The sequence below is a fragment of the Pholis gunnellus genome, assembly GCF_910591455.1.
Source record: "Pholis gunnellus genome assembly, chromosome: 2".
Classification (NCBI taxonomy): Eukaryota; Metazoa; Chordata; class Actinopteri; order Perciformes; family Pholidae; genus Pholis; species Pholis gunnellus.
This window is the reverse complement of record NC_136536.1, coordinates 204,017-227,784: the sequence shown is the minus strand read 5'-3', so window position 1 is coordinate 227,784 and position 23,768 is coordinate 204,017. Positions and strand designations below refer to the sequence as shown.

Genomic DNA, 23,768 nt, shown 5'->3' with positions numbered 1-23,768 from the left:
ACATGTTATCAGTGTCGTGTTATCAGTGACGACATGTTATCAGTGACGACATGTTATCAGTGTCGTGTTATCAGTGACGACATGTTATCAGTGTCATGTTATCAGTATCATGTTATCAGTGACGACATGTTATCAGTGTCATGTTATCAGTGTCGTGTTATCAGCGACGACATGTTATCAGTGTCATGTTATCAGTGACGACATGTTATCAGTGTCATGTTATCAGTGTCGTGTTATCAGCGACGACATGTTATCAGTGTCATGTTATCAGTGTCGTGTTATCAGCGACGACATGTTATCAGTGTCATGTTATCAGTGTCATGTTATCAGTGACGACATGTTATCAGTGTCATGTTATCAGTGTCATGTTATCAGTGACGACATGTTATCAGTGTCATGTTATCAGTGTCGTGTTATCAGTGTCGTGTTATCAGTGACGACATGTTATCAGTGTCATGTTATCAGTGATGGTGTCATCAGTGACCTCGTGTTATAAGTGACGATGACGTGTTATCAGTGACGACATATTATCAGTGACATGGTGTATTTCGTACTACACTGTATCACGATGTATTTAGTACTACACTGTGTATCTGTTAGCCGTTAGCCACCTAGCCTCTCTGTGTTTGTTTGGTTGCCGTTGGCAGCAAGATGGCGGCTCCCATCCCGGCACACAGACCGTCTGTCCGGTTTATTTAACATAATATATATATAATAATAATAATATTATATATGTATATCATATTTATCAGTGTTTCCCCTCACTAACCCGCAGCTGGATCTCTGTCTGGTTTATGTAGGCTAACAGCTAACACCGACTCTTCTGTGTTCACGGAGCTAAGATGGCGGACTGTGTGCCGCAGTCTTTGGGCTAAGCTAAAACCACTCCGGCTCCTGATAGAACCACAGACTGGATCACCAGACAGGGACGTTTAGCCGATCTAAGTGACTGAATCTGCCCACTGGAACACTCTCACTAATCCCGAGAGAGAAGGCTAGTCACGTAGCTCTCAAATGATCTGCCTAGTTAGCCTCAGGAGCTAGATATCATGCCAATGCTAACCCTGAGCCACCTTTAGCGATCCGGAGACTTTTTGACATCATTTAATATTCCTCCGTCTCCCCTCATCGAGGTCCGGGAGACGGTGCCATGACGTCATCCGAACCCGCGGTACTGCGGCCCCGCTGGAAGCGCGTACTGGGCTCGAGCGGCCCGGTGCCGAGGCCTCGTCATGGACACCGGGCCGTGAGCATCAAGGAGCTGATGGTGGTGTTCGGAGGAGGGAACGAGGGGATAGTGGACGAGCTGCACGTCTATAACACCGGTAAGTTATTGTATTGTACCGGGTCATTTCTGTTTAGTCTGTGGAGAATAGCAGATGCACTACGTGAGGAAATGCTAGCTGTGCAATGCTAACCGGTAGCTATCCGCTAGCTAACGAAGCTAATATCATTTGTGTTGATATATTCTGTGGATGTGGTGGAAACTGCCGTTGGCAGGCCACTGGAGGGTTAGCCCGCTACGCTAAGTTAGCTTGGAGGGTTAGCCCGCTACGCTAAGTTAGCTTGGAGGGTTAGCCCGCTACGCTAAGTTAGCTTGGAGGGTTAGCCCGCTACGCTAAGTTAGCTTCTGTTCGTTTAAGCTAACGTAGCCTGGCGCTGTACCCAACATGCTAATGGTATTAGCTGTTTGGCTAACGGAGAAGCTCCGGCAGACAGAGAGAAATGGCGCGTTTTCTACTGAAAACATTGCATACGTCACAGGGACACGCCCCCTTAACTGCAGCAGAAAATAGATAAATAAATAAATGAAATGAATAATATGAAGACATATATATATATATATTAGTGCTGGGCAACGATTACAATTTTTAATTGCATGATTTTTCTGCAATTAATGTCATTGTTATGCGCAAAATTCAATAATGAATTCAAAAGTAGCGTATTGCGCACCTTTATTTTAAAAGTACTGCTATATGAACAAAAGTGCAATAACATTTGGTTTGCAAACACTTTAAAGAAATAAGGTGCTCTAATTCTGCAGCACTTGCTGGACTGTGTTTAAAGTGGCCCCACGACTCTTCTGTCAAACGCACTGTCTGAAGAGATACTGTGACAGAACGCTGGACACGGTGACGCAGCGGCGTGTTCAAGAGGCAGATGTCTCTGCAGCGATGTCCAGTAGTCTCCAGTGATTTAATACCATTCTATTTTATTGTATATACTGTGCATATCTTTGCATTTTTATTATTCTATTTCTTGAAATTCAATATCTGCTCTCTTATTTTATTGCACTGTATATATTGAGCATCTTTCATACGTAATATTTTATGTTTACTCTGTAACTTTGTTTGCTGCTGCTACAAACAAATTCCCCCCGGGGATGAATAAAGTATCTATCATCCATCTATCTATCTATCATCCATCCATCCATCCATCTTTACCTGTAACCTGTCTGTCTGACTGTCTCCAGCAACCAACCAGTGGTTCATCCCAGCAGTGAGGGGGGACGTCCCCCCCGGATGTGCGGCCTACGGCTTCGTGTGTGATGGGACGAGGCTGCTGGTGTTTGGAGGAATGGTGGAGTACGGAAAGTACAGCAACGACCTGTACGAGCTGCAGGTGAGTGACTGGTCACAGGGTACACCTGGGGGCCGCTATTACACCTGTGGGGCCAGTCAAACACCTGGGGGCCACTCATATACCTGGGGGCCCTTGATGTTTGTTGTGTCCTTCAGGCGAGTCGTTGGGAGTGGAAACGTCTGAAGGTCAAAGCTCCAAAGAACGCCCCCCACCCATGTCCCCGCCTCGGTCACAGCTTTTCTCTGATTGGCAGTTGCTGCTACCTGTTTGGAGGACTGGCCAATGACAGCGAAGACCCCAAAAGCAACATCCCGAGGTAGGTAAACATCTGTCCTCAGGTACCTGAGCCCCTCACACTGTCCTACTCAAAACAAGGTAACAGAGCACACTTTGTTCTCACCTGTTCGTCTCAGGTACCTGAACGACCTGTACAGTCTGGAGTTACGACCCGGCTCCAGCGTGGTCGGGTGGGAGGTCCCGCCCACGTCGGGTCCGCCGCCGCCGCCCAGAGAGAGTCACACGGCCGTGGTGACGAGCAGCCGCGCGGCCAACCGACTCATCGTCTATGGAGGGATGAGTGGCTGCAGACTGGGAGACCTGTGGGTGCTGCACACAGGTGAGACAGACTCCTCACACCTGAGACACGTGATGCAGCCTGAACCACGCTGTACTGACTTCTGATTGGTGCTCCTCCTGATGATGTCACAGAGTCTCTGATGTGGAGTAAACCTGATCTTGGTGGAACCGGCCCCCTCCCCCGCAGCCTGCACTCTGCCACCACCATCAACAACAGGTAACATCACACACACGTTATGACTCTCACCTGTCTGTCTCTCACCTGTCTGTCTCTCACCTGTCTGTCAGGATGTTTGTGTTTGGAGGTTGGGTTCCTCTGGTGACGGATGATTTGAAAGTAACGACGCATGAAAAGGAATGGAAGTGTACCAACACACTGGCCTGTCTCAACCTGGGTACACACACACATACATACATGCACACACACATACATACTCATATATACACACACACATACATGCACACACACATGTATACATACACACTCATATGCACACACGTACACGCTCATATACACACACTCATATATACATGCACACACACATACATGCATACACACACACATACATGCATACACACACACATGCACATACACACACATACACGCACACTCACATGTATACATACATACACACACACTCATGAGCACACACACATACATGCGCACAAGTTTTATCGTTATAGTCACTATAGAGCTCACTGCAGCCTGTCCACCTGTCTGTCTGTAGACACCATGTGTTGGGAGACGGTCCTGATGGACAGTCTGGAGGACAATGTCCCCAGAGCTCGATCAGGTCACTGTAGCATAGCCATCAACTCCAGACTCTACATCTGGAGCGGCAGGGACGGATACAGGAAGGCCTGGAACAACCAGGTGTGCTGCAAGGACCTCTGGTACCTTGAGACAGGTGAGGACTACTGTTGCTAGTACCTGGAGACAGGTGAGGACTACTGTTGCTAGTACCTGGAGACAGGTGAGGACTACTGTTAAATACCGGTAGTACCTGGAGACAGGTGAGGACTACTGTTAAATACCGGTAGTACCTGGAGACAGGTGAGGACTACTGTTAAATACCTGTAGTACTTGGAGACAGGTGAGGACTACTGTTAAATACCTGTAGTACTTGGAGACAGGTGAGGACTACTGTTAAATACCTGTAGTACTTGGAGACAGGTGAGGACTACTGTTAAATACCGGTAGTACCTGGAGACAGGTGAGGTACCTCTGACAGGTACAGATGTTACCTCCACATCCATTTCTCCGTCTTTGTAACTTCTGTTATGTCAGCTGCTATTTAAAGTTACCTTTGTCACCTGTCTGTCTGGCCTGGTGTTACCTGTCTGTCTGGGTCTGTCTCACCTTTCTGTCCTCAGAGCGACCCTGTGCTCCTTCTCGGGTGCAGCTTGTCCGGGCCAACACGTCGTCTTTGGAGGTGAGCTGGGGTCCGTCACAGACCGCAGAGACTTACCTGCTGCAGTTGCAGAAGTACGACATTTCCACCACCCCTGCAGCCACCTCACCTGCCTCCAACCCTGTCTCCACTGCCACACCTGGAGCCAGCACCTCCAGGAGCCCCGCCCCCATCGCCACCACACCAGCCAACCAAACCGTCCCACTGTCGGGGATCACGCTGGTCCCTCCCCCCAGTGCCTCCGTACCTGGAGGCCCATTGGCTGCTGCTGTCAAAGCACCAGGTAGGTGTACACACCTGTACAGGTAGATCTGTAGGTGGTAGAGCACATGGATCTGAATGTTCTGTATTTTTTTGCAGCTGTCCTGAAGGTGGCAGCAGCTCCAGGTGCAGTAGGCGGAGCCTCCGTCGTCACAGGGAGACAGGCCATGCCCAAAGCCCCTGTCGCCATGACGACTGCTCAGGTAAAGAGATCTTTATGGTAGTAGTTGGACTCTTGTTTGTGAATAAACTTCTTCTCACTCCTCCCTCCTACTTCCTGTCTGCTCTCAGCCAACAGGAAGCAGTCCTCAGATGAGCGGTATGGCGGCGCTGGCGGCGGTGGCTGCAGCGACTCAGAAGATCTCTCCATCCACAATGGTACAAGTACACGACAGTACTACTGAACATGCTGCAGGTTACACAGGAACAAACACACTCTCTTAGTGTAATGTCTTCAGAAAATACTTTGTTAGTATAATGTCCTCAGAAAATACTCTGTTTGTGTAATGTCCTCAGAAGCACCTTAAAGGCCTGTTTCCTGTGTGTCTCAGGTGAGTAACCCGGCCACTCGAATGCTGAAGACTGCCGCCTCTCATGTGGGCGGGGCCTCTGTGGTCTCCGCCCCCGAGGCCCCCGGCCGACCAATCATCACGGTACATAAGTCGGGCACGGTGACTGTGTCCCAGCAGGCTCAGGTGGTCACCACGGTGGTGGGCGGAGTCACAAAGACCATCACTCTCGTCAACAGTCTGCTCGGTATGGGAGGAGGCGGTGCTCTGGTGAGTGATGTCATTAGTTGTTTAATAACTGAATCATATAATCATGTGATCATAACTCCTCCCTCTGTTTCAGATCGGTAACCTGGGGAAGATGATGTCAGTGGTTCAGAGTGGAGTGGTTACAGGTCAGACTGGGAGCAGCCCAGTCACCCAGATCCTCCAGGTACTGGTTCCTAAGACACCCCCCCGCCCAATGTTAACACCTGACATCATTAACCCCCCCCATCCCTCTCTATCAGGCAAAGGCCGGCCTCCCAGCAGGAACCATCTTGAAGTTGGTGACCTCAGCAGATGGTAAACAGACCACCAGCCTCAGCACCGCGCAGGCCGGACTCACAACCTCCACACCTGGGACCACCTTCATCAAGACCATCCCAGTGTCTGCACTGCAGGGGGGGGCAGGTACAGACACGCACCTGAGCTGCTTATGTTTCGCGTAACGACTGACTGAGTGAAGCCCCTCCCACTACAGGTGCTAACAGTCCAATCAGGATCCTGAACACCAAGATGATGACACCAAGTTCTGCTGGAAAGATCATCACCACGGTCCCTAAAATCAGTGCAGCTGGTCAGCAGGGGCTCACACAGGTAACACACACACACAGGTAACACACACACACACACACACACCGGTAACTCTCACACACACACGCACACACACACACCGGTAACTCACACACACACACGCATGCTCACTGGTTATCTCAGTACTTAACTAACTCTTTCTCTTTAAAGAAAAACATAGTCACAAAAACCAAAACATTTGTTTTTTAGAACCGTAAACTGGTTTAAACTTGAATGACTAGAGTTTGAGGGTAGGTACAACACCACCAGGTGTCTCTTGAGTGTGCACACCCACCTCTTCATCTGTCACCTCTGCCATCATTGTTTTTCCAGTTGCTGAGTTCACTGTGTTTGGCAGACATGAAGGCATCATCATAGCACATAACTCGACATGCTCAGATGGGACCACTTGAAGATTGTGTACTCGTCCTAAGTCAACAGAACCTTCCTCAGGCTCAATGTACTCCAAACTATACAGTCTTTGTATGTTCCAGTGGCTTTTCCTGCCCTGCTGAGGATGTTTCCAGTGTGAGCTTGGCCACTCCCACTATCTGTGTATGTACCTACCTGTCCAGTTTTCAGACTAAGGCCTTCACAAGTTGTGGTTGAGTTGTTCTGTGATGCGTCAGATTGACCATGGCTTCCTCCTTCTGGCTGTCTTGGTGTGTGAGGGGGTTCACTGTTCTCCTCACCATTTGGAGGCATCTCCTCCTCACTTTCATTTTCAGTGTCAGTTATTCTCATTGAAGCCAGGTTCTGGTAATGTTGTATGATGTTCAGTCCCTTCCAGCTGAATGTCCCTTTCTCCCAGCACTGCCTGTGGGCTCTCTACTTTTCGAAGCCTTGAGTGATGTACGCAAACGTAAGTGCCACCATTCCTCACAAATATCAGCGCACCATCTTGTCCGATGACCACCTGGAGCTTTCCGTTCTGTACAATCGGTCATCAATGGGCCGCAGTTGTTTACGAAGGGCTCTTTGGATCCTTTCAGAGCTGAGCTTCTGTAAATGCTCTCCTTGCAGCATGTAATCTTGTGATATGCTGGGCTATCCAAGTACTCATGTTAGTCCCTTCCAGAGCCGGCGGCTTGTTGGTGAGAACTGAAGGCAGATTTGGGTTTTGTCCAAATACCAGCTGGTAGGGACTGTGGCCATGCACATTGTGCATAGAGTTCTTTGCCGTCAGGGCCAGTCTAGGGCCATCCTCCAGTCATCCGTTGTCCCTCTTCACTTTCATCAGGACTTCAGTCAGGGTTTGCTGATGCCTTTGCTCCATGGGCTGTAAGCTGCAGTTGTTTTCACTTTCAGCCATATCCCTCACATCTTCGTATTGAATTCACCCCCATTGTCACTGCACAGTCTGCGTGGAGGACCATGAACACTCATCCAGCAGTGTATACAGGGTTTCTTGGTGGTGACCATGCTCCCTGACTGAAGCGTGTGAAGGCCATGGGGACACCCACCGCTGGCTTTGGTTTGCTGTATCTGATGCACGACTCACACTTTATTACATTTGTCCTTCAGGATTGCGGTGCATTGATCATCGGCATTACCTGAGCAGGCCAGTCGTGTGTTCAGTAGGGTTGGGTACCGAAACCCGGTGCCAATATGGAACCGGTACCTATACGACCGATACCTACCGGACCGAAACGCAATGCAGATTTCGGTGCTTCTTTTTGGTGCGATTGAAATACTTTTTTTTAACACTACTCTGATGACTCCGTCCTGGCAGCAGGTAACGATAGCTACCGTTTGTATAGCTACAGCAGCTAGCTAGCCATCAACCTTTTAACAGAGAAAATGCCGAAAGGTAAACGGTCAAAAGTGTGGCTGTTTTTATTTTGAAAGTCCGTTGCTCACTGGCAGCGGTGGAGGAATGGAGACTACTGGACATCGCTGCGGTAAAGTTAGCAGACACTCAGGTCTCCGTGGTCAACTCAGCAGACACTTACATGTTAGTGAGCTATACGCTGAAATTCACGGTAAACGCATTCAAACGGCACAGATCGGGAGCGAGCGAAGGACTTTGAAAGTTAGCGGAAAGATTTAACGTGAGACAACATCCGGTTTCTTCAGAGGAACATCCGATTTTCAGAATAAGATGCCAACAAAGTATGAAAGTGTGTCTTTATTCTTTGATCGCTGGGTAACCATCATCACCTCTGAGTTACAGCATTATATTGATGAACAGTAGAGCTGCATTCACATGCTCTGTCATGAAGACGACACACATTTAGATGAAACGTGCTGAAACATTGTATTCCTGTTGCACAGCAGTGGAACGTTTCACATGAAGTCCCACACTGAGCACAGATAGTGAAGAGATAGAACTGCTACTGTGTAAAGGGAATACTGCTGTTAAAAAGAACCTTATTTGTTTAAAGTGTTTGCAAACCAAATGTTATTGCACTTTTGTTCATATAGCAGTACTTTTAAAATAAAAGTGCACAATACACTACCTTTGAATTAATTATTGAACTTTGCCATAACAATGAGATTAATCGCAAAAATTCCATGTGATTAAAAATTGTAATCGTTGCCCAGCACTAATATGTATAGTATACTTTAAACAGTTAAATATATTGTTAAATTTGACTTGGCAATAAAAAAAGTATCGGTTCAGGCACCGTTTAGGCACCGGTATCATTTTAAAAGTATCGTTTTAGCACCGGTATCGGAAAAAACCCAAACGATACCCATCCCTAGTGTTCAGTCTGTCCACAGAGGCCAAAGTGCTTGTGTAGTTTGAACAGAATGTTGTGTTTTTCTTTTGTTGTCATGTTCATCTGGGTTACTCTCATCTCTGATGTTCACACAATAAGGTTCAACTTTCACTGGCTGTTTAATATCTAGTGGGACCACTTCTGTCTCAGTGTTACATCTAGTCTCCTCTCATGGCTGGGATCTTCACTTTCTCTCCCATCACTCTCACATTCTGTGTCCCCCATTAGTCCACTCGTGTACCACACAGTTCTAGTGCAGCTGATCCCAGAGACTCCACCATGAATATCTGTGTGTCAAGACAATTATTCTTTTGACAGTAAAGTAATGTTGCATTCTTTGTCCTCTGTGACTTCATCATGTTCATGTTTGTGAGGACAATCCTTTGCTCACTGATATATGCTTTGACAGACTGCACATTTTGATCTTCTCCCACATCTGTTGAGTGGATTCGTCTCTTGAACAGCCGTACGGATCTGTGGGCTTCACCTGACGTTATTTTCACACTTGCCAGTAAACCGTGTTTAGTCGCTCGTTCTCTTCAAGGCTGACTTCATGTTTACAAATGAAAGGTTTGTCTTGAACATGAAGTCCTTCAGTATCTAGTAGTTTGAAAGCTAACACAGCATCAGGGCTCCATGTTGAACGTATTCTGTTGTATCGACGCTTAAACTGTGTACGCCTCGTACTGCCGATCCTTTTCCTCTTTCAAAAAACACTCCATCCAATTCCGTGAGAAGTATATTCATTACTGCATTGTTGTTCGAATCCTATGCAGCAAATTTCTATCACACACTCCCCGTCAGCTTCTTCTCCTCAAGCTCCGTCACCAGCCTCCAAATTTTAACCTCATTTTCCAGCTCTCTGAACATAAAATAAGATAACAGGACAGGATGAGACGAGACATACTCTGCTACTAATGTTAGCTCAATAACTACACAGACAGACACGCACACACACAAACAGACGCACACAGACAGACACACACACACACACAGGTAACCTAAAGATGCTCAGCTGGTCCCAACATGTGCTCAGGTGGTGCTGAAAAGACCTCCAGGTACACCTGGTCCCGTGATGAGGACCGTCCCGATGGGCGGAGTCAGACTGGTGTCCAAACCTAACGTCGCCACGCTGGTCGTCAAGGGATCCACAGGTAAACACTGGTCAGCTGGAACACACCTGCACTGAGCCAGCAGACTGTGACAGCTGTGTTCTTTGTCTCAGGTGTGTTCTTTGTCTCAGGTGTGTTCTTTGTCTCAGGTGTGTTCTTTGTCTCAGGTGTGTCCAGTCTGGGAATGGTAGGAGGAGCCAACGCCTCCCTGGCAACCATCGCCACGCTGGCCAACCACGTTACCACGGCAACTTCAGCAGCTGGACCCAAACAGGTAATTAAACTGAAGGTTTGGTACTTTAGTACTGTCTGTAGTACTCTAGTAATACTGTAGTTTTGTGTGTTCAGGTGACTCTGATCATGGCTCCCAGCGGTGCCGAGGCTCAGCCGTTAGTCCAGGATCTGCCTATCACCTTCATGGCGTCTCCTACTTCAGAAGGACCTGGAAGTACTACAAGTAGTACTACAGAGGCTGGAGACACGGCAGCTGCTAAAGGTACAGAAACCAGTAGTACTACTACTGGTTCCAGTTGCTGTTCCACTAACACAGAACTGTGTGTGTGTGTGTGTGTGTGTGTGTGTGTGTGTGTGTGTGTGTGTGTGTGTGTGTGTGTGTGTGTGTGTGTGTGTGTGTGTGTGTGTGTGTGTGTGTGTGTGTGTGTGTGTGTGTGTGTGTGTGGTATCGTGCATTAACGCAGTTTTCTTTTTATTATCAAGAAAACATTTTTAACACAAGAACCGGGCAGCGAGCGGTGAACAGCTGTTTGTGTGTATTTATTTTATCGAGCTGTTTTCACTGTGTCTAGCAAGCCACACGTCGGCTGTTTACTACAACTGTATAAACACAAAATAAACTGATCTGGGTGTGATTTAACGGCAATAAATGGACAAAAAGGGACTCCGAAATAACTATGTAATGATGCCAATTTGTACTTGTTTTCTCAATGGAGCTCGGATCGATCGGTGCTAGGCTAAGCTAACATTGTAGCAGTTCCATCAACACTCAACATAACGTCACATAGGCGTAAATACGGCAGTGTCTATTCATTGTTTGTTCTATATGGTTTACACACATATTTATACACATAGTTTGGTCCGGTCTCCACTAATATGAGGCGTCGTAGAGCTCTGGGTGAACACAGACGGATACAGTATTTGTTTCCTGATTCAACGTCAGGGCGTCAGTGATGACAGGAGGAGCATCTCAACGCTGATAGGCTATCGCGCCACAGCGCCCGCCCCAAATGCTCTCATTGGTTAAAACGCGTGATGACGCCCATCCCAAGCTGATCAACATCCCGCCTCTCCTGTGACCCATGGTCTGTCTGTCTGTGTATTCAGAGCCAGTGAGCAACGGACTTTCAAAATAGTAATAATAATTTTAAAAAAACTGCATTAACACGCGATAAAATAATTGTTGGCGTTAATTAATTAGCACTAATATATATATATATTTGTATATGTATATATGCGTGTGTGTGTGTGTGTGTGTGTATGTATGTATGTATGTATGTATGTATGTATGTATGTATGTATGTATGTATGTATGTATGTATGTATGTATGTATGTATGTATGTATGTATGTATGTATGTATGTATGTATGTATGTATGTACGTATGTAACTAACTATGACGTAAACACATGATGTCGCTGTGATGATGCTGCAGTGATGCTGGTCTGCTCCAACCCGCCCTGTGAGACTCACGACACCGGAACCACCAGCACCTCCACGGTCGCCTCCGCCAGCATGAGCCGAGAGCTGCAGGTGTGTTCAGTGTTTACCTGTCGGGTCGTATGTGTTGTATATTAAATATTATATTATATATATTAAATGTTATATACTAGGTATTAAATATTACATATTATATATGATATACTATATATTATATATCAAATACCACAGCAGTCTGACTCAGGTCTTTTTTTCTACCCATGTACATATTTATTTATTTCTGATCACACGTTTAACTTCTGCACTATTTTATGTCTCAGACTTAGTTTAACTTTAACTTTTTCATTCTTTATGTTTCTATTTCTGAGCATTGTTGGAGGGAGCCTTAGAAAATATAATAAATAATTCAAATAATCATTCTGATTCAAAAACAAAACCTCAAATAATGTTAATAAACTTTACAAAATATTGTATCAATGTGAGAGAAACCCAGAGAAAATGAAATCTTCAGAGAGCAACATGTTAAATAATAATTTATTACACATGTCATCATGTAACAGGTGTGTGGTGAATCAGGTCTTCCTCTCTCCTCAGGTGACCTCCAACCAGCCTTCAGATCAGCAGTCTGCTCCAGTTCCCCCACATCCTGCCAGTCTGAATGGAGGGAACCCCTGTTCCATTCCACCATGTGAGACCCACGAGACGGGAACCACCAACACCGCTGGAGCCGGAGGACTCCGACAGGTAAGAGAACATCTGGAAGCTGACAGATGTCTCCTGGTATGTACGGAATGAACTCAGGTGTTTCTGCCTTCAGGTGTGTTCCAATCCACCATGTGAGACCCATGAGACGGGAACCACCAACACCTCCACTACAGCAACAGGTAAACACACCTCCACTAGAGCTACAGGTAAACGCACCTCCACGACAGCTACAGGTAAACAACACTGTCACCACAGCTACAGGTAAACGCACTGTCACCACAGCTGCAGGTAAACACACTACTGTCACCACAGCTACAGGTAAACACACTGTCACCACAGCTACAGGTAAACACATTGTCACCACAGCTACAGGTAAACACACTACTGTCACCACAGCTACAGGTAAACACACTACTGTCACCACAGCTACAGGTAAACACATTGTCACCACAGCTGCAGGTAAACACACTACTGTCACCACAGCTACAGGTAAACACATTGTCACCACAGCTACAGGTAAACACACTGTCACCACAGCTACAGGTAAACACATTGTCACCACAGCTACAGGTAAACACACTACTGTCACCACAGCTACAGGTAAACATATTGTCACCACAGCTACAGGTAAACACACTGTCACCACAGCTACAGGTAAACACACTGTCACCACAGCTACAGGTAAATATACCTCCACCACAGCTATAGGTAAACGCACTGTCACCACAGCTACAGGTAAATATACCTCCACCACAGCTATAGGTAAACGCACTGTCACCACAGCTACAGGTAAATATACCTCCACCACAGCTACAGGTAAACACACTGTCACCACAGCTACAGGTAAACACACTGTCACCACAGCTACAGGTAAACAGATTGTCACCACAGCTACAGGTAAACACACTGTCACCACAGCTACAGGTAAACACACTGTCACCACAGCTACAGGTAAACACACTGTCACCACAGATACAGGTAAACACACTGTCACCACAGCTACAGGTAAACACACTGTCACCACAGCGACAGGTAAACACACTGTCACCACAGCTACAGGTAAACACACTGTCACCACAGCTACAGGTAAACGCACTGTCACCACAGCTACAGGTAAACGCACTGTCACCACAGCTACAGGTAAACACACTGTCACCACAGCTACAGGTAAATATACCTCCACCACAGCTACAGGTAAACGCACTGTCACCACAGCTACAGGTAAATATACCTCCACCACAGCTACAGGTAAACACACTGTCACCACAGCTACAGGTAAACACACTGTCACCACAGCTACAGGTAAACAGATTGTCACCACAGCTACAGGTAAACACACTGTCACCACAGCTACAGGTAAACACACTGTCACCACAGCTACAGGTAAACACACTGTCACCACAGATACAGGTAAACACACTGTCACCACAGCTACAGGTAAACACACTGTCACCACAGCGACAGGTAAACACACTGTCACCACAGCTACAGGTAAACACACTGTCACCACAGCTACAGGTAAACGCACTGTCACCACAGCTACAGGTAAACGCACTGTCACCACAGCTACAGGTAAACACACTGTCACCACAGCTACAGGTAAATATACCTCCACCACAGCTACAGGTAAACGCACTGTCACCACAGCTACAGGTAAACACACTGTCACCACAGCTACAGGTAAACAGATTGTCACCACAGCTACAGGTAAACACACTGTCACCACAGCTACAGGTAAACACACTGTCACCACAGCTACAGGTAAACACACTGTCACCACAGCTATAGGTAAATGCACTGTCACCACAGCTACAGGTAAACACACTGTCACCACAGCTACAGGTAAACACACTGTCACCACAGCTACAGGTAAACACACTGTCACCACAGCTACAGGTAAACACACTGTCACCACAGCGACAGGTAAACACACTGTCACCACAGCTACAGGTAAACACACTGTCACCACAGCTACAGGTAAACGCACTGTCACCACAGCTACAGGTAAACGCACTGTCACCACAGCTACAGGTAAACACACTGTCACCACAGCTACAGGTAAATATACCTCCACCACAGCTACAGGTAAACGCACTGTCACCACAGCTACAGGTAAACGCACTGTCACCACAGCTACAGGTAAACACACTGTCACCACAGCTACAGGTAAACGCACTGTCACCACAGCTACAGGTAAACACACTGTCACCACAGCTACAGGTAAACAGATTGTCACCACAGCTACAGGTAAACACACTGTCACCACAGCTACAGGTAAACACACTGTCACCACAGCTACAGGTAAACACACTGTCACCACAGCTATAGGTAAATGCACTGTCACCACAGCGACAGGTAAACACACTGTCACCACAGCGACAGGTAAACACACTGTCACCACAGCTATAGGTAAACAACATAAGGTGTATAATTGTATAAAAGAGGCAGTAAGAAATGTAACCAGTTGAATATTAATATTTTAATATTGTCAGCATTCAGCAGGAAGTGATGTCACTGTCCTGTCATCTGTGTCAGCAGCTCAGCAGAGTGGAGATGGTCTGCGGGTAGACTCCATTGACCCCTCCTCCTCGTCTGACCCTGCCTTCTGCACCACAGCCAATCAGAGCAGAGCTGTTACCACGGTTACACAGGCCACTCCCACCCCCGGTCCATCCATACCTGTAAGTTCCACACACACTTACAGTCATGCTGATTTGTATTGATTACTTCTGAAACTGTTTGACCCATCTGGACTAACTAAAGGTTAAATATTTGTTAAAGGAGTAGTTCATTGCCTCTCAATGGCTCTCAACATGTACTGGCTAGTCTGATGAAATCACTACCCATCATGCAATGCTTTCATCAAGACTTGTCTGTCTGTCTGTGTGCAGGAGATCTCCTCATTGGTCAGAGACGACAGGGCGGAGTCCTCTGCCACTGTTGCCATGGTGACTGTGGCAGCAGAGGAGGGGGAGGAGTCTATGCAGACAACAATGTTACAGGTTCATATGGAGGGCAGTGAGGCACAGGTACACACACAGGTACACAAACAGGTACACACACATACACACACACACACACAGGTACACACACTGATATACACACACACACTGATACACACACACTGATAGTAATACATGTGGTCAAATTGACCCAGAGCAGCGTCTGACAGGACAAACTACTGGTATTCTGTTTCTAAAACTATGTTTACGTGTGAATGAATCACACACACACACACACACACAGGCGACCAATGAGAGGGTAGTAGAGTGATCCCTGCTCGTCCTCTCTCTCAGATGGACGGTCTTCCTCGGGAGCTGATGTCATCAGAAAGGGACGGAGGTGAGGCGGCCTCCGGGGCAACGACCCTGATGGTGACCTCGGATCAGCTGGCTGTTAGCACGGCAACGGAGAAGGCAGTTCAGCAGGCGACTATACAGACAGCGACACATATTGGTATGACTAGTACTACTGTAATACTAGTACTACTGTTATACTACTGTAATACTAGTACTACTGTAGTACTAGTCTAATACTACTGTAGTACAACTGTAATACTAGTAGATTTCAATTCTGGCATCTTTTTTTCCAACAAGCCGAGGACGGTCGGCTAAAGCTCCTGCACTTGATGCCATGTCTCCCCTGTGATCACTCGCTGTGAGTGAGCGCTGCTTGTTGCGTGTGTGAGCGCTGGGCAGCCCCGCCCCCTTGCAGTCAATGCGTGCCGGCAGCATGACAGGAAGCGGACCAGTGAGTGCGCTCTGATCGCGCGCTGTTTTAATGAAGTATCGATACTAAAAATATGCAAATCGTATCATTTTTAACGTACGGGTACCGTGGTACCTTTTTAGTATCGCTACACCGTGCAACATTAGTCCAGAACGAAGCCTGCCGACTCGATCAATATCTATATTTTAGTCAAGGAGATGTCAGTATGTTTTTATTCATGTTTTCATCACATAGCTTTGTCATATAATCAATAATACAAATCATAGAAACAGGGTTCAGAGTCTGAGGAGGTCCTGAATCCCTGATCATCATACCCGTCTGTCTGCAGGAGGGGGGGCAATGGATCAGACAATCCCCATCGTTCTGACCCATCAGGAGCTGGCAGCTCTGGTACAACAGCAGCTACAGGACGTCCACAACCAACCAGAACCAGCAGAACCAGAACCACAGCACATCAGTGTGCCCACAGGTAGACCAGCACACTGAAACCCTCTAACCGCCCGGTGGTCCTCAACTACTCAGTTTATTTTGTAGAGCCCAAAATCTTGTTTATGTGTATCATACACATAAACACATACCTCAGTCATCTTATGTGAACACTTTTTATATAATCGTTGTATTTGATCATTTAAAATATGTATTCTTTATGTATTCTATAAAGACCCAGTTTGACCTTCTTGATATTCGGTGTTGTTTGAAATAAGTTTCTATGTTAAGCCACAGACTCACGTGTCCCACATGTTCTTTACACTTTTGTGTTCAATAAAGTTTTTTAACCTTCCTCTTGTTTCCCAGAAAGCCTTGCACCAGCAGACAGCTTGAATGACCCGTCAACAGAGAATAACGGACACGAGATTACATCATCGGCAGTGACGAGCGCCGTGGCCCGATTGGCCAGTACATTTAGCCCCGCCCCTCCTCTGACTTTAGCAGGCATGGCTAAGATTCAAGCAGCCACCACAGAGGCGACCAATGGCATCGCAGCAACCGCAGGGGTGAGAGACGCCACAACAGAGGCACAAATAATATGTCAACACTATCAACACACCAACAACACGGTAACACAATATCAACACACCAACATGGTAACAACAAGCCAACAACATGGTAACACACCAAGAAGATGTTAACACACCAACAACATGGTAACAACACATCAACAACATGGTAACAACACACCAACACATTATCATTATCAACATGGTAACGCACCAACAACACGGTAACAACACAATATCAACACACCAACATCATGGTATCGACACGCCAACAACACACCAACATGGTAACACGCCAATAACACAGTAACAACACATTAACTACATGGTAACAACACGCAAACAACATGCTTACTCAGGGAGTGTGTGTGTGTGTGTGTGTGTGTGTGTTTGTTGAAGAGGGTCCAGGTGACATCATCAGTGAAGGACAGTCGGTGGTATGATGTCGGCATCCTCCAGGTTACCAACATGGTGGTCTCACATTACTATGTCCCCGACGATGACAACATGGCCGACGTAAGAACTTCAAATTCTAAAGGTCCTCCTGGTCCAGGTTCTTGCTCATGTTTTTGATATGGATTGGATCATTGATGATGAGTGTACCTGCAGGATGACTCGGGTGTGATGCCGGACTACAGTCAGATGAGGAAGCTGGAGCTGCAGCCCGGGACCGCCTATAAGTTCCGTGTTGCAGGGATCAATATCTGCGGCCGTGGGGCGTCCTCCGAGGTGTCAGCGTTTAAAACCTGTCTGCCTGGTTTCCCCGGAGCACCATGCGCCATCAAGATCAGCAAGGTGAGACTCACTTCCTGTTTGTGATGATGAACACAAACAGGTGATACTACAGTAGAGACAGACAGGAGTACAGTATGGACCGCCAACATCGGTTCAAATGTAGAATGTTTAAACTTAAACTCTATTAAGTTCTGTTTAATGAGATAAAGACACTATGAAGTTAGTTAGTGAAGCATGAATATCAGTACAGGTAACAGTTTAACTAACGATTAACTATCAAACTAAACAAAACCAGGAGTCAAAGCTTCACGTGTCAAAGCTGCATTCTCTCTAGTGTGACTCCTCTGGTTGTATAGAAGTCTATGAGAAAATGACTCTACTTCTCTCTTGATTTATTACCTCAGTAAACATTGTAAACATGAGTTTATGGTCTCAATCTCTAGTTTCAAGTCTTCTTCAATACAGCATGATTTTCATTTAGTAAATGATGGTCCATTTAGAGTCACACAGACCATAAAGCAGGGGATGCTTTAGGGCGGGGCTACACGGTGATTGACAGGTCTCTACCAGAGACGTATACGGCGTCTCTACGTCACTCCTCCTCAGTCCTCAGACCAATATGGTCACTTCCTGTTCACTGGTTGTAAAAAAGACAAGATGGTGACGGACAAAACACAAAACTCAAGGCTTCAAAACGTCCATAAACCAACGAGAGATGTTATGACTACTACGTCATCTTATAGACGTTGCTCTGAATAACTAATGATCACGTCCGGTTTGTCTCCGTTCACATGTCCAGAACAGGTGGTTTGATGAGTAATGTAGTTCAGTAACTGAGGTCTGGTGTCACTCTGTACTTGTGGTTCTGCAGAACCTAGACGGGGCTCAGCTGACCTGGGAGCCTCCTGCTGTCACAGCGGGGAGGATCACGGAGTACTCTGTGTACCTGGCCATCCAGTCCAGCCAGGCCTCCTCCTCCGGTTCTGGTCCAGCCCAGCTGGCCTTCATGAGGGTCTACTGCGGTGTCAACCCATCCTGCCTGGTCCAGGCCTCCAGCCTCGCCAACGCCCACATCGACTACACCACCAAGCCCGCCATCATCTTTCGCATCGCCGCTCGCAACCAGAAGGGCTATGGGCCGGCCACGCAGGTCCGGTGGCTCCAAGGTGAGAACGATCAGAACCAGGAGGGTTCTGGGACGCGGAAGATTAGATCAGATCTCTATGATCTCTGATATTAGTCCAGATAAACTGTATAAATATACAAACAATGAGAATTGTGTTTGTTTTTGTTGTGAACACAGAATCAGAAGGTTGTTGTGCTGAATCATGTAATTATTGATGATGATGTTAATGGTGATGTCTCTCCTTTAGAAAGTAAAGATGTCAAACCAGCAGTTAAAAGACTCGGAGCGTCTCCTGACGGGTAAGAACTGATATGAACGGCTCCGCCCACTTTAGACCCGTATGGTTTGTGTTGGTATTTGATTGGCTCAAATGGTTTGGATTCAGTCAGTGGAGACGAACCGAAGAGACGTCCCTCAGTGTCCTACGTGTCTTGTCTTACGTGTCCTACGTGTCTTGTCCTACTTTTCTTACGTGTCTTGTCTTACGTGTCCTATCCTACGTGTCTTAAGTGTCCTATGTGTCTTGTCCTACGTGTCTTGTCCTACGTGTCTTATGTGTCCTACGTGTCTTGTCTTACGTGTCTTGTCTTACGTGTCCTACATGTCTTGTTTTACGTGTCTTGTCCTAAGTGTCTTACGTGTCCTACGTGTCTTACGTGTCCTATGTGTCTTGTCCTACGTGTCTTATGTGTCCTACGTGTCTTACGTGTCTTGTCTTACGTGTCCTACATGTCTTGTCCTACGTGTCTTACGTGTCCTATGTGTCTTGTCCTACGTGTCTTACGTGTCCTATGTGTCTTGTCCTACGTGTCTTATGTGTCCTACGTGTCTTACGTGTCCTACGTGTCTTGTCCTACGTGTCTTACGTGTCCTATGTGTCTTGTCCTACGTGTCTTATGTGTCCTACGTGTCTTACGTGTCCTACGTGTCTTATGTGTCCTACGTGTCTTGTCTTACGTGTCCTACATGTCTTGTCCTACGTGTCTTATGTGTCCTACATGTCTTACGTGTCCTATGTGTCTTGTCTTACGTGTCGGGTCCTACGTGTCTTATGTGTCCTACGTATCCGTGTCCGTAATTCAATCAAATCATCTACCGATAAGGCCTGCCTCCCACCGGGCAGATAGCCAATCATATTTTATGATAATGAGTCACATGACCTGCTGCTTGTCTCTTTAAATTATTTTTACTTCCTGTCTGCAGTAAACCTGTCGGACCAAAGAAGTTCAGAACTGACCAATAGAAGGAAGACTGTGATTGGTTACCGAGGAGAAGGAGGCGGGGCCACAGGAAACTTTCAAATTAAAAGACTTGTAGGATATCTGTACATCATCAACCAATCAGAACTCAGATTATTTTTTCTGAAGGTTTGGTTGTCAAGGGGACGGCAAGGGGCGGAGTCAACAGTTTTCACCTTAAAATGGAAATAATAAAGTTTGAGTTCATTAAATGCAGATGGTGCCCCCCCCTCTGACATCATAGGCGGGGTCTCTACGGGACGCGGAGCTTAAATTATTTTCTTTAGTTTTTCCTTTTTTATATATATAAACGTCTGCTACTTCTTCTGTGGTTTCTTCTGTTGGTGACGTTTAGTTTAAACAGGAAGTGATTCAAACCTGTTTGTGAATATTCTCTGGAACAATAAAGATTTTTACCGACTGTGTGGAGTTAAAATCATGTTTTTATACTTCAGTTCTAACTGGAACCAGATGTGTTCAAAATAATCATAATAATATAAATGTAAATATTATTTATAACAATAATAATAGCTTCAAACAATGTCGGAGTAGAAACCTGTTGAGTTTGTCTGTTTATTAATATTATTAATATGAATATTGTGATGTTAATATTGTTATATTGATATAACTTATATTAATATTATTATATTAATGTTTATATTGTTATGTTAATATTACTATTGTTATATTACTATTACCATTGTTATATTAATATTTATATCGTTAATATTACATTGAATAAATCTTTCTTGACACAGGAAGACAGATCGATCGATTATCTCATTAAATAGTTATTATCGATCAGTCCACAGAAATCCGTCATTACGAGTCTGTGTGCGCGCAATGGACGTGCGCGTGTCCGCGGCTCTGTGAGCGCGCCTCTTGGTGCTGATGGAGCGCGGCTCCGTTCAGTCTGCTGCTGGATCGATGAGGAAGAGGAGGAGGAGGATGAAGAGCATCGATCCGCGATGATCGATCATCGGGGCGGCCGCGCTCATCGGCTCCTTTGCACGAGGCGACAACCAACCGATTAATCGATCATCAACCGATCGATTGATCGATCACACCTGATGAGAGACACGAGGCGGGAGACCAGCAGCTGACCGGAGGACCGAGCTCCGGGTGATCATGTGACCGAGGAGCCGCACGCTCGATGCCCGCCGGAGGTGAGGTCTCCTCCCGCAGGTGATCCAGGTAGGATATCCTCCTCTCACACACACACACACACACACACACAGGTCGTCTCTCGGCAGGTGGCGGCACGTCACAGCGGGACATCAAACAGTCCTAGAACTGTCTCGAGACAAGAATCAACAATAACAACAACATGTCCTCTGATTGGTCCGCTGTGTTGTTCTGCAGGAAACAGATCAGTTCCAACATGTTGGTGACAAACTGTTTACTGTTTATTATGGGATGTCCCCACCCAGCGCCACGTGTGTGTGTGTGAGTGTGTGAGTGTGTGTGTGTGTGTGTGAGAGTGAGTGTGTGAGTGTGTGTGTGTGTGTGTGTGTGTGTGAGTGAGTGTGAGTGAGTGTGAGTGTGTGAGTGTGAGTGTGTGTGTGTAATTATTATTAATCACACAGCAGATGTTTTTAGATGAAACTTTCTTTGAGACTAATAAACAATCGAGTGTTAAATATTAAAACGTGTTTGTTCTCAGAGCCAATCAGCTCTCTGATCTGGAGACAGACAGCTGTTTCCCATCATGCATTGGGGTTACCTGGCTCTAAAGTCTCAGGTCATCGATGACCTCGTGGTCATGACATCAGAGCAAGTCAGACACAAATCTACCCAGAATGCATTGTGATCCATTCAGATGGTACTAAAAGTATCAACAGCAACATGTACTGAAAGTATTCAAAGTAAAAGTACATTATGTACTATGTGAGTATAATATTCTTCATGTTTGTGTATATTCTTCATGTGAAATGATATACATATACAGTATATATATATATATATATATAATCTGTATATTACATATAAACTATATATTATATATATAAATATTATTATATATAAACTATGTTTGTAAAATATATATTCACTTTATATTATTGTTGTGTTGGTATTGAGTCATATTTCTAAATGTCTCCAAACACTACAATACCCATGAGCCTCAGCTTGTGTTGCTATGGAGACACTTCCATCCAGAGGAGTGATGTCACAGTTACATCATAATCAGAACTGAACTCAGAGCTGCTGCCCGACAACAGAGTCTGAAGCTCTCTGATTGGACGGTTCTTACAGCAATGCCCTCTGGGACGTGTAGTTTGACTCCTGTAGCGCTTCTGTTTTTATTCTGAGTTTGTTCTGTCTGTGACTCCGCCCACTCACCTGCTGTATGTGTGATGTCACTGTGATTTCACCAGACTACAGATTCTACTGTAACACACACACACATTAACACAGTCACACACAAAGACACACACACACACTGAATGCCCCGTGGGTTTAAAGGTTATTGGCTCTCTGTCTGCAGCTCTAAGCCAATCAGATGTGAGTATTCAGAGTTGGGATTTTCTACATTGTTGCCATGCGGAGAATCTGCTGCCTGACCTACATTCATTCTTCACACACACACACACACACACACACACACACACACACACACACACATGGCAATTTTTCATGTGTTACCTGTGTGTGTGTGTGTTTGTATCTCTATGAGAACATTCCCATGCATCAGTTTGATTGGTGTCACACAGACAATAAATATATATATACATATATACAGACAATATATCCATATATATATGTATTTATATATTTACAATGACGTAGAAGCTAATAAACAGGAAGTAAAATCTGAAAACAAAGTGAAAATAGTTAATGAGCTTTAAAACAACAATAACACATCGGCCCTCCATCAGTATGGATGTATCCTGTATCATAACACTGTGGAACCTCCACTTTACCTCGGTCGATGTGGAACCTCCTCTTTACGTTTGTCACTGTAGTGGAACCTCCTCTTTACTTTGGTCAATATGGTGGAACCTCCTCTTTACTTTGGTCAATATGGTGGAACCTCCTCTTTACTTTGGTCAATATGGTGGAACCTCATCTTTACTTTGGTCAATATGGTGGAACCTCCTCTTTACTTTGGTCAATATGGTGGAACCTCCTCTTTACTTTGGTCAATATGGTGGAACCTCCTCTTTACTTTGGTCAATGTGGTGGAACCTCCTCTTTACTTTGGTCAATATGGTGGAACCTCCTTTTTACTTTGGTCAATGTGGTGGAACCTCCTTTTTACTTTGGTCAATGTGGTGGAACCTCCTCTTTACTTTGGTCAATATGGTGGAACCTCCTTTTTACTTTGGTCAATGTGGTGGAACCTCCTTTTTACTTTGGTCAATGTGGTGGAACCTCCTCTTTACTTTGGTCAATATGGTGGAACCTCCTTTTTACTTTGGTCAATGTGGTGGAACCTCCTTTTTACTTTGGTCAATGTGGTGGAACCTCCTCTTTACTTTGGTCAATATGGTGGAAACTCCTCTTTACTTTGGTCAATATGGTGGAACCTCATCTTTACTTTGGTCAATGTGGT

General features: G+C 45.8%; 1 protein-coding gene across 4 annotated transcripts; it reads left to right on the top strand.

Moving 5' to 3' along the window:
• The first annotated feature begins 797 nt into the window (after positions 1-797).
• On the top strand, positions 798-20,636 carry hcfc1b (host cell factor C1b). 4 transcript variants are annotated; one of them, XM_079181661.1, is made up of 30 exons: positions 798-1,325; positions 2,474-2,622; positions 2,739-2,899; positions 2,997-3,199; positions 3,292-3,376; positions 3,448-3,554; positions 3,888-4,067; positions 4,534-4,854; positions 4,932-5,035; positions 5,124-5,210; positions 5,384-5,611; positions 5,685-5,774; positions 5,851-6,013; positions 6,084-6,199; positions 9,935-10,052; positions 10,178-10,284; positions 10,359-10,506; positions 11,680-11,777; positions 12,279-12,428; positions 12,502-12,568; positions 14,928-15,070; positions 15,281-15,430; positions 15,686-15,845; positions 16,447-16,587; positions 16,914-17,113; positions 17,516-17,632; positions 17,726-17,911; positions 18,723-19,017; positions 19,225-19,276; positions 20,181-20,636. In XM_079181661.1, exons 1-30 carry the CDS (start codon positions 1,151-1,153, stop codon positions 20,218-20,220), a joined length of 4,341 nt encoding a protein of 1,446 aa, XP_079037787.1. In that variant the 5' UTR covers positions 798-1,150; the 3' UTR covers positions 20,221-20,636. The 4 variants fall into 4 exon arrangements, with proteins under 4 accessions (XP_079037787.1, XP_079037788.1, XP_079037786.1 ...); XM_079181662.1 differs by having other exon boundaries at positions 14,925-15,070; positions 15,281-15,418; XM_079181660.1 differs by having other exon boundaries at positions 14,925-15,070.
• The last annotated feature ends 3,132 nt before the right edge of the window (positions 20,637-23,768 follow it).